The sequence below is a fragment of the Xenopus tropicalis genome, chromosome 8 (genome assembly GCF_000004195.4).
Source record: "Xenopus tropicalis strain Nigerian chromosome 8, UCB_Xtro_10.0, whole genome shotgun sequence".
Classification (NCBI taxonomy): Eukaryota; Metazoa; Chordata; class Amphibia; order Anura; family Pipidae; genus Xenopus; species Xenopus tropicalis.
In genome coordinates, this window is record NC_030684.2 from 88,271,547 (window position 1) to 88,283,840 (window position 12,294).

Consider the following 12,294-nt stretch of genomic DNA (forward strand, 5'->3'; position numbering starts at 1 on the left):
TCGCGCAAGTTTTAACGCTACGAAAAAATCGCCAGATTTTGCGCAACTTTCGGAATGGCTACGAAAAACTTGCGTTTTTTCGCACAAATCGTATTGGTAACGAAAAAGTCACGATAATTTTCCGAAAAAATCGCAAAATACCGATCATTACGAAAAAACCGCAATCGGACGCATTCGGCCCGTTCGTGGGTTAGTAAATGTGCCCCTTAGTGTGCCCTAGCAGTGTCTTTATCTTATTTGGGTCATATATGGTGATACAGGTGGTAACGGCCTCAATGTGTTAGTGAATGCAGCATGTGTGGGTTACCTAATAACAAGAACAGTGCTGTATATCGACCGATATCGCAGGTGATATTGGTCGACTCGCCGATCGGGCCGGTTTAAAGATTTTGATCGGGCACCATAGAAGGCGCCTGAGCAAAATCTGTCTTCGGGGCTGAATCGGCAGAAGGAGGTACAAATCTATTGTTTCTACCTCCTTATCTGCCGTTTTAGCCCTGAACGGTTAGTGGCTCATTGTACGACCTTTTGTGCGACCGATGGTTGCACGAAAGATCTAAAATCGCCACGTGTGTGGCCACGTTTATTGTTTTGTGTGTCCCCTATTTTACTACTGTCCCTGATTTAACATTGGTCTATCCTCTATTGCTTGTTTTTTGTCTGGTGTGTGCCATAACCACGTCTATAGCCTGAACTTGTATCTACTTTCTTTTAATGTCTGTCAGCTTCCTTTACTCTGGTCAGCCCAGCCGGCTCTACAGTTTAATAACACTAGGGGGAGTACCTAACAGTAGTTATCAAGTCCTGGCAATAGTAATTGATTTCTTACACAAAAGCCAAAGATGGGTAACCAAACTTTGTCAACCATATACGTCCCTGACACATCCATGTCAGAATTTAGCCAAGGCTGCTGAGGTATATTTCATTCAAAAAAAAGTGTACACATTATATCTCATTGCTGAAATTGTATATTTATTTCTCTAGTGGGTTGACAACTCTGGACATAAAGAGTATTGTCTTTGTGTCTTTGCAGTAGAGTAACGCCAGGAATGGCCTGTCAACACTGTAGGAGGGATATAACATGATAGGCACAGTTTCAATTGTGGCTGTGGCTGCAGCCGCTTCTGTTCCTTCCTCGTTAACATTCAGAATAGCTTTATGGATAACCTAGAAAACAATGACAGCTAGTTAGATACCATTTGCAGGGTAAAAGAAAAACTTGCTCAAGAGGCTCTAAACTCTTGTCTACCTTTTAGTGACAATATTCAGAAAAAAACCTGATGTACACCTTAAGTAAAATATATAGTATGCAGGATTATGTCACCTATGGGTTCTGCCATTGGCTATGCCATACATAAAAGTTAGTTTATAAATTAACTACCCCTTTAAGCAGTGTTCAGAAATTCATAGTGTAAGTGAAAAATGTATATAAAAATTCAATAATATTTACACCAACTCTTTGTTACATACTTTTGACACTTTGAGATTGACATCTTCTGTAATTCCAGAGAAATCTGCCTCATCTGTGAATATAATGCTCATTCCCATATCACTGAGAATCTTTTTCAGTTTAAGAGAAGAGCTGGTTGAGAACTTCGGCATATTAATCTCTATCCGTCTAAAGACAAGAAGAAGCCAGAATTCAATGCACGTGTAAGGAAATAATATGCAGTTACAGTTCCTGGCTAAAAGAAAGGGGGTACAGTGGATCTGTGTATAAAAGACAAGAGTCAGAGAAGGCCAAATTCAACTTTTGTTCTGTCTGTTGTTCAGGAGCTGAGCATTAGACTAAACTATGTTTGAACAAATCTAAGTGCAGTGATATGAAAACTTTGTGCATTTAAAGGAAAGGGTTGATTACTGGGGGAATGCCACTTTGTTAGGCACAAAGTGATTATAATTGCTTTCTTCAGACCCAGGCGCTTATCTTTGCTGAAAAAGGCACTGGCATTGGGGACTATTCTAGTGTATGTATGTATGTATGTATGTATGTATATTTTTATTTATAAAGCGCTACTTATGTACGCAGCGCTGTACAGTAGAATACATTAATACAAACAGGGGGTTAATAAGATAATAGATAAATACAAAGTATAACAATAAATACAAATAAATACAAGATACAGTTACAGTTGCAATAAGTTAAGAGTCAAAGACACCAGGCCCGGATTTGTGGCGAGGCCACAAAGGCCTGGGACTAGGGCGACACAAGCATAGGGGCGGCATGCCGCCCCGCTGCAGGCAAATTTTAACATTTTGCTCCCATACGGAGCAATGGGGAACTCTCCCCACAGCTCCGTATGGGAGCTTCAACTTTGGCGCTTGCGCATGCGCGTTCACTCGGCGGGCGGGGGAAGGGGGGCTTCATGCATGCGTATTGGCGCGGCGGGGGGGGATAGGGGGCGCCAAATGGGGGCGGCCTCGGGGCGTCCCCACTACAAATCCGGCGCTGAAAGACACAAGAGGATGGAGGTCCCTGCCCCGTAGAGCTTAACTATCTTTTATCTATATTAAAAGCAAATACAAAATACAAATAGTGAGGGCCACGCAGTCATGTTACAGTCCCTACAGCTGTGGGCACCCTAGGCAAGCCCCCCTCTCAATCACCCCCAAGCCCCCTTCCCTGGTTGACACCTTGGGCCGCACCACCATCTTTTCTCCTGTCCCCTTGTGGCTGTGTACATACACAGTAAGATCCCCACACATCAAGACAGGAGCATATCAACGAGTGTGGTGATTACGTGCTCCAGATAGAAGGGCCGAACCAAGGGGAATTCAGGCAGAAGAAGTGGGGGCCCAGCGTGTGCCCCCACCTTTGCACCCTAAGAATGTGCATTGCAAAATTTTCTGCCTACCCCTAGTTTTGGCCCTACTTACCCTGGGATCTTTGCCACAGTCCTAGGCTTTTACGCACCTGAGTTCCAATTTTATATTACTGTGTATGTACACAGCTACAAGGGGACAGGAGAAGGTGGTGGTGCAGCCCTGACTAATATTATCCCAGGGCAGTACCTTTTTTAGTGAAGTGAGTATAGTCACTGGATGGTGTCTAACAAATTGGCATCCCCTTTCCTCTACCATTAACATAGAGGTTATAAATTATTCCACAAGGTAATGCAATCATTTTAAATGGTCAGATATAGCATGCAAATTTCACTTCAAACGAGAAAAAATATAAAACATTTCCCTACAGGGCCACATATTCAGCAACACTGAGTTATTCTGATAGCTACGGGTAAAAGATCTACTTTCAAGTATAGGTTTGGGATCCGTTATCTTGAAACCCATTTAACAGAGAGCTCCGAATTAAGGGAGGGCCACCTCCCATAGACTCTATTTTAAGCAAATAATTAAAACTTTTAAATATGATTCCCTTTTCCCTAGTGCATTGTACTTGATCCCAACTAAGATATAATGAATCCTTAGTATGTTATAGAATGTCCTATTCTTAGCAACTTTTCAATTGGTCTTCATCTTTTAATTTGTATAGTTTTAGAATTATTTGACTTCCTATTTTTCCAGTTTTCAAACAAGGGTCACTGACCCTAGCAGACAAAATACTATTTCTCAGTGTGGCTACAATGTTATTGTTACTTTTTATTACTTATCTTTCTATTTAGGCTCTTCTCTATTCATATTCATGTCTTTTTTCAAGCCACTGGTTGCTAGGGTATATTGTACCCTAGCAACCAGATAGCTGTACATTGCCAAACTGGAGACCTGCTGAACAAAAAGCTAAATAATTAAAAAACAAAAATAATAAAAAGATAAGACCAATTGCAAATTATCTCAGAATGACGATCTCTATATCATACTAAAAGTTAATTTAAAGGTGAACAACCCCTTTAATGGAGGCAAAACAAGCCTATTGGATTTAATTAATGATTCAATTATTTTTTAGTAGACTTAGGGGCTGATTTACTTACCCACGAACGGGTCGAATGGAGTCCGATTGCGTTTTTTTCGTAATGATCGGTATTTTGCGATTTTTTCGTATGTTTTGCGATTTTTTCGGATTCTTTACGAATTTTTCGTTACCAATACGATTTTTGCGTAAAAACGCGAGTTTTCCTATCCATTACGAAAGTTGTGTAAAAAGTTGCGCATTTTTCGTAGCGTTAAAACTTACGCGAAAAGTTGCGCATTTTTCGTAGCGTTAAGGTAAAGGTAAAACTTAACGCTACGAAAAATGCGCAACTTTTCGCGTAAGTTTTAACGCTACGAAAAATGCGCAACTTTTTACGCAACTTTCGTAATGGATACGAAAAACTCGCGTTTTTACGCAAAAATCGTATTGGTAACGAAAAATTCGTACAGAATCCGAAAAAATCGCAAAACATACGAAAAAGTCGCAAAATGTTCGTTTTCAAGTCGGAACTTTTCCAATTCGGGTCGGATTCGTGGGTTAGTAAATCAGCCCCTTAAGGTATGGAGATCCAAATTTCGGAAAACTCTCTTATCTGGAAAATCCCAGGGTTGGAGCATTATGGATAACAGGTCCCATAGCTGTACATAAAATTATTCATGTAGTTGTAACTGATTCTCTCTCTATTCTCCCCTGTATGGGGATTGTTATATTAAGCTGTAGTTAATTATACATTGTGTTGCACAAATGAAGCAACTCAAACTTAATTATTGGGTTTACCTTTTAGCCCCTGAACTTTCCCATCTTGTTATTGTTTCGTCAGACAATGCCTCTTCAACTTCTTGTAATTTTCCCAGTTTTGGTACAATGAGCAACATGGTAGCATTATCCTTGTATGGCAGTTGAAAAACAATGCATGGAATCTTATTGTCCTCATAAATGTTATAGATGCCTGTGCGGGACATCATTGGAACCTCCACAGTTGTAGCATTATCAATAGAGAACTTACTTTGATGTGTTGATTCAGGACTGAAAGGTGATTCCCATTTTCCTGCCATAACAAAGCAGATATCATTTTACAGTTGTGTGTCTGAAAATGAAACAGGTATTTGAAAAATAGAGCAATGTACAGTAAAGTACATGTCTGAAAAAGCACTATTTAGAGTCAGAGAAAACCTTGTGCCTTTCGTCTCGTTCTTTCTGCAAAAATGAGCAGAATGGACTTTAGAGCTTTGGACATGATAAAGAGCTAAGGTAAAGTAAAAAGTACATGTTCTACAGGTATCTATAACAGCTATGCAAAGAAGGACTATTTACATGCTTATTTTATGCAGGCAAGATCTTGAGACCACCTCCAGTGTCGGACTGGCCCGCCAGGATACCAGGAAAACTCCCGGTGGGCCCATGTGCCAGGCTCTTGCTTCTAACTATTTAGCCAATTTCATGGTCATTCCCTATTTCTGTATGGGAACAAGGAAGCTTGATGGATGGAAGAATAGAGTATAGCATGTAGAGAAAAGAGACTAAGAGAATAAAGAGTTTTAAGGGGAGGAGAGGAGGAATTAAAATTTTGAGAGTGGGCCCATTGTCCAGGGATTTCTGGTGGGCCCCTGCCATCTCAGTCCGACACTGGACCCCTCTCAAATCTCAATGTCAGTTTACAGCTTTTTATGCTGATTATCTTTGGCACAGTATATAGAAACTGCACCAATAAACAGATAAATAAAGATCTGATGAAGAGTGTTAGGTGGGAATTTAAAATTTAAGTAAAACAGTTTGAAAAAGGAACAACATTTAATTATTGTCCCCCCCAAAATAAAGAGATAAAATATTGCTACATATTTGTAAATTCTAAGTACAGGTATGGGATCCCTTATGCGGAAACCCGTTATCCAGGCCATCTCCCATAGACTCTAATTTTTAAAAATGATTTCCTTTTTCTCTGTAATAATAAAACAGTGCCTTGTACTTGATCCAAACTAAGATATAATGAATCCTTATGGAGGTAAAACAACCCTATTGGGTTTATTCAATATTTAAATGATTTTTAGCAGACTTAGGTTATGGAGATCCAAATTACGTAAAGACCCCTTATCCAGAAAGACTACTTATCTGGAAAACCCCAGGTCCCAAACATTTTGGATACCAGGTCCCAAACCTGTACTATATTTTCTATTGTCCATTGTTTCACTTCTCTCATCCCCCCCTCTCCATGTCTTATTCCTCCATACTGTCCCCCTGCCTATATTCCAGTATGTATGCCCTGCTAGTTGCCATCTTTTCCTTTATTTCTTTCTGTGTAATTCCTCTTCCCCTCTCATGTATTGTATACTTCTTTCTTCAACATGTCATTCTGTTTTACCTTCCTTCCTTTTTTTTTTCCTGGCTTTTTTTCCCTTTACTTAATTTACTATTTGGTTCACCTATCTCAACAGCACATATTGACCAGAAACTGCAAATTTAGTGATCCAGCTGTGTTCCTGATTAAACCTTCACTTGTAAAATTTCGAGGTAATTTTATAAGAAAATGAGACTTGCATTTATATTTGGTTTTAGCATTATATAACCCCTTGACCTAGAAAATTGCAGCTGACTATCCATTATTAAATCATAGGGTGGCCCTTTCACTGAAATGTTGCAGTGGGTAAGTCACTGGATAGACCTGGATTCCTGTCCTGGTCAGGTCTCCTATTTCAGTTCCCTATAGCAAGTCAGTTATTCTCCCTGTACCTCAGACACCAGCAATGTAATGTAAGCTCTACATAGCAGGAATACTAAATAACTGTTTCAATATATAAAATATATTATATTTTTATATATAAAATATATAAATATATGTAAAATAAATATATTGATTTACCTTCAAACAAAATGTAGTTGATGACAAGAAGCTGAGTTTCAATATCAAGGTCTTGCACCAGCTCCTCTATCTTCCCATTGGTTTTGTTCTTTACATAGTCATTGATTTGTTCCTTGGCTTCTTTAGGGTTTTTGAAGTTAGAGGTAAAAATCTCTGCCTGGTAGTGATGTTTCACTTTCTGCAAAAAGCTTTTTAGTATTTCAAGCTTATCTTTAACAAAAAGGACATTGCCAGTGCTGACCTGTAGATTGGGTTTTGGCTTATTTAATGCTAAGAGAAAATCTTTAAAGCCTGGATGAATTTGGTCTGGGTAATGGGTTTGGTTGAAACTCAGACTTTCTAGAATTCCTCTCTCTGTTTTAGATCTAGCACCAATAGATAACATGGCAAAGGCTGCATAAATAGAAACAGGAGAAAAAACAATGTTTTTTGGGGATTCAGAAGCAATATGTTTAAACATATTTATAGCAAAATGCCTGTTTGCTTGTATTATTGTTTCTTGTGCCTCTCTGATTTTGTGTTCATGGTGTTCCTCCTTCATCTTGAGATTTGTTTTGTTAAAGAGGCTGTGTTCTGTAGCGAACATCACAGGCAACAATATCACAAACAGAAATAGAGTTTTCATATCTTCTTTTGAAGATTAAACCTGTGGATATATTGGGTATAATGGTTATTAAACTGCTTTAAACAAAACACCAAAACTTCCTTGGTTTATGCCTTAAGTACCTTACATGCAGTGTATGCATGTATGCATGTATGTATGTGAGTGTATATGTAACAACCAATAAGCTGTTTGGTTTTAAACAGGTGACCAGTAAATACTATTCCAGGTTGCTATAGGTGACTTTGGTATAGGTAGCAAACTTTGCACCTTTTATAACATAATCCCAGATCAGAAAAATGTAATCATTAATAGATAATATTATGTTACTCTGGGTGCCTATGTCTGAGATGAGAAGGCCATCTGTAATATCTTAAATTAAGGTTTAAAAGTCTACACTACAGTAACGTGTGAGACCTTGGTGGTGGTCATATTTTAAAGCATGGTAAGAATGTACACTTAACACTTAAAGAAATTAGGTTTAAAGCATTAGATATGGCTGGTTGCCAAAGCAATTGCTTATAGGATATTGCCTCTACGCAAATAATGTATTGATAATTAGTTTTACTTTTCTGACTTATTTTTCCCTGTTGCTAAAAAATGTCCCACGTCTCCTACTAAAATATGCTGAAAGACATTGATAAACTTTGATAACCCAGGGCACTGGCACCTAGAGCAGCTGATTGTGAAAGTCAGTGTGGGGCTATGAGGAACACTGTGCCATAAACCACTGACAGGAAGCAGTTGGAAATCACACAATTCCCTTAAACTCAGCACAAAAATCCCAGTCAAACAGAACTGCAGCAAAACTCTACTTGTAAATCTCTTTAACATTGCAGGACATTGTCCTTTTTATACTTTTTTGAGTAAGTTTTGAGTAAGTTACTTTTTTGAGTAAGTTAAAAATATGATCACAAAAAACAGATTTTAAATCAAACAAACTAAAATCTGCGGAGATGGCATAGAAGCCAATAGAGCGCGTATCTCCAGCATCCATGCATGGAAAAATGTGATTTGTAACTTACTGCAATTTTACTCCAAATTAATCATAATGAGCTGATTTGCAATATTTCTAAAACTATTTGCAAGACTGTGGCAAACAAAATTTGGTCACAATTTAAATAATTGTCACCCATAGTTTCTCAAGAACAAACCACACTGCTGAAAATATTTTTCTAAAATTAAACATTGAATCTATTCTTCTAGATGGTGGAGCATAAGAGTTAAAGGCAATAGAAAATGGTAGTTTTTAGTACATTATTCTATGCAACATTAACCCTCATCTGCCCCTAATGGTAAAACATTCACATTAGTACAGAGACATTTCTACACCTGCGCATGCAATTCTCTTTGCTAGAGTGCACAAAACATGCTACATTATTATTATTATTATTAACATTTATTTATAAATGACATCTGGCTTCCTAATATCGCTATACAAGTGATAATGGAAATACCGTCAAGGGTAAATATCCTCTTCAGCAAAAGTGCTTTTTCTTTAAAGTGGAGGTGGTGGTTCTTTATACCTTGTTCCCGGTTGTTTCACAATAATTTTTTATGTAAATCTAAAGCAAAATTTATTGGGAAGCCAAATGTAAGTGCTAAATAAATAAGGAGAGAGAATTTTGAAACCTTCTAATCCAACTCGTACTGATGGCCCCGGTAACCCCATGTGCAATCTGCTAGCCTGTCAATTTTTTACTTGTTCTGCAGTTGGCCTTTGTTTGTTGTTTGCAGATTCAGGAACAAGATTTGGATAACATTTGATTTGGATCAAGAGGTTAAATACCCTACGCCATGTAACTATTTTATTACATTTAATAAATATGAACAGAAAAGCAGAATTCTAACAAGCCATTCATGCTGTATGTAGAAGGGAAAGTTTTCCATGTAAGTTTGTGTGAAAATTGATATTCAGAATACAGATATTACAGCACTGTATAGCTTACACATCAAACTTGCTTGGAGCAGTTAAAAAAATAATCACCATAAAGACCTGTGTAGGATAGACTGTACAACATATCCCCAACTCAAATCTTTAATCAAAGTCCACAGCTTAATTAAGATTAAGTAAAAAAAGAGTTTTTGATTCTCAGGGTGAGGTCACTCAAAGCACAGATCTGCTTCTCTTAGCCCTGCGTTGTTCCCATCAGGCTTAGAGAAGAGGATCTGCTGTTCTACGCCACCCATTTGCCTGCACTGAAAACTACAGAATCCGCCTCAGTGAAGCCACACGCGGCAGAGCGTAGGTATGCCTTTAAAAAGCAAAATCAGGCATTTTTTGGCAGACGCCGCCATGTGTGGCTGCACTGAAGCAGATTCTGTAGTTTTCAGTGCAGGCAAATGGGCGGCGTAGGAAAGCTTCTCTCAGCCTGATGGAAAAACACAGGGCTGAGAGAAGCGGATCTGAGCTTTGTGTGACCCCCCCCTAAAGATAAAATAGAAGTTTGGTCTTTATCTTTCCAAATAACAAATATAATTCATTTACAATGTAGATTGATTTGGAATGATTAGTTCTGAAATAATGTAATAACTCAATCAATATCTATATTTAATCATTTAATATTATACCGAGACTAAGCATGATAAATTAATACCATATAGTTTTTTTAAGAATTCTCTTACAACATTGTACTTTTTTCACAGGGACTAAGTTTTACTTGCAACTTGCTTTCCAAAGCCAAATGGCTTCCCTTTTTATTGCCCACCACTGTGATCACCTGAGTGTAGCTGGGAAGGGTGGGAGCTACAACATGGAGCTGGCCCCTGCTCCTGTAAAAACTATATCAAACAAGAAATTTGTTCTCACAGCTAACTTTGTAACCATTAAACAGGGGTTCAATAAGTCTGTAACCACAAAATTCATGCAAAGGCAAGAAATCCTCTGCACGCATTTATTACATTAATGCCCTCCTCTTTAGGTCTGGCCAGACAAGGGAGTTGGCTTGAATGTATTATTGTGTATGGACAAACAATCACTGTTTTGCTTAAAGGGGAGGGCATTTTTAGTAGCTTAATGTACAGAATATCTTAATGTCCTGTTTATTTTGATAATGGGTGAGTGTAGAGGATCTTTTGTCTTTGTATGAATTTTGTGTTCACAGCTCCATTGCATCCCTGCCTGATGGTTTACACATGGTATTCCCATCCCTAAATGCAGTGCAGGGATGGGAAAACTTCCAAGCCAGTTGCTAAACATTTCATTGAGCTAGGGCATAGGCTACCTATGTTTAAATACATGGCTACTGACCGTATCCCCCCACTTAAACGTGGGGGTGACCATGCTAAAATACTACTCCAGAGGGAAGTCTTCTGGATTAAAAAATTAAATACATTGTCACCGTATGGTCTGAATGAACAATGTTCATTCTCATGTTTTTAAACCAGAGATAAAAAGAATGTTTACATAAGGACGTTTTCTTAGCAACGTGCTCATACTTGGTGGATGTTTGCTATAATGTGTTTTGCCTCTTTCCCTTTTAAGTTAACACGTGTTCCACACCTGTGGTGGCAGGCATTTCCTCTGTTAATCAGGTGGGTGGGTCTGCTGATGTCACAACCTAGGTGGATGTTGCACAATGATTGGTGAGTCTTTGCTTTTAAATATGTATATATTTATTGTTTTTAACTGAAAACTGTGTCTGGAGAAAGGTCCGAGATGGGGATGCTAATTAAAAGTTAAGATTTTTCTTACTAAAAATATATATATATATATATATATATATACACTGCTCAAAAAAATAAAGGGAACACAAAAATAAGACATCCTAGATCTGAATGAATGAAATATTCATTAAATTCATTAAATACTTTGTACTTTATATAGTTGAATGTGCTGACAACAAAATCACACAAAAATTATCAATGGAAATCCAATTTATCAACCCATGGAGGTCTGTATTTGGAGTCACACTCAAAATTAAAGTGGAAAAAGCACTAAAGGCTGATCCAACTTTGATGTAATGTCCTTAAAAAAAGTCTGTATGGCCTCCCTACAACGCCTGGGCATGCACCCACACAAATGGCTTCTGTAGTGCAGCTCATCCAGGATGGCACATCAATGCGAGCTGTGGCAAGAAGGTTTGCTGTGTCTGACAGTGTAGTGTCCAGAGCATGGAGGCGCTACCAGGAGACAGGCCAGTACATCAGAAGACGTGGAGGAGGCCGTAGGAGATCAACAACCCAGCAGCAGGACTGCTACCTTCGCCCTTTGTGCAAGGAGGAACAGGAGGAGCACTGCCAGAGCCCTGGAAAATGACCTCCAGCAGGCCTCAAATGTGCATGTGTCTGCTGAAATGGTCAGAAACAGACTCCATGAGGGTGGTATGAGGGCCCGACATCAACAGGTGGGGGTTGTGCTTACAGCCCAACACCGTGGAGGACGTTTGGCGCCCTGTGCTCTTCACAAATGAAAGCAGGTTCACACTGAGCACATGTGACGTGACAGAGTCTGGAGACGCCGTGGAGAACGTTCTGCTGCCTGCAACATCCTTTAGCATGACCGGTTTGGCAGTGGGTCAGTAATGGTGTGGGGTGGCATTTCTTTGGGGGGCCGCACAGCCCTCCATGTGCTCGCCAGAGGTTGCCTGACTGCCATTAGATAATGAAATGGGATCCTCAGACCCCTTGTGAGACCATGTGCTGGTGCAGTTGGCCCTGGGTTCCTCCTAATGCAAGACAATGCTAGACCTCATGTGGCTGGAGTGTGTCAGCAGTTCCTGCAAGACAAAGGCATTGATGCTATGGACTGGCCCGCCCCTTCCCCAGACCTGAATGAATATATAGCTTAAATTGCAATTAATCAACTTATATTAAAGTTTATTTCAGCACACCTCTCATTAAAGCACCTGAATAATCAAAAACAATATAAATATATTCAAAAACAGGTCTAACTCTATATTCTCAGCACTTTCTCTCTCGCTTTCCAGCTGTCAACACAAAATTAATTCAAAGAAGAAAAGCAAAAAG

At 39.0% G+C, this 12,294-nt stretch overlaps 1 protein-coding gene across 1 annotated transcript; it reads right to left on the bottom strand.

Moving 5' to 3' along the window:
• Positions 1–950: 950 nt before the first annotated feature.
• Positions 951–9,002, bottom strand: LOC105948230 (alpha-1-antitrypsin). Its single transcript, XM_031892092.1, has 5 exons — positions 8,784–9,002; positions 6,726–7,371; positions 4,646–4,916; positions 1,471–1,618; positions 951–1,167 (listed from the first exon to the last, which is right to left on the bottom strand). Exons 2-5 carry the CDS (start codon positions 7,348–7,350, stop codon positions 973–975), a joined length of 1,239 nt encoding a protein of 412 aa, XP_031747952.1. The 5' UTR covers positions 7,351–7,371; positions 8,784–9,002; the 3' UTR covers positions 951–972.
• Positions 9,003–12,294: the final 3,292 nt, after the last annotated feature.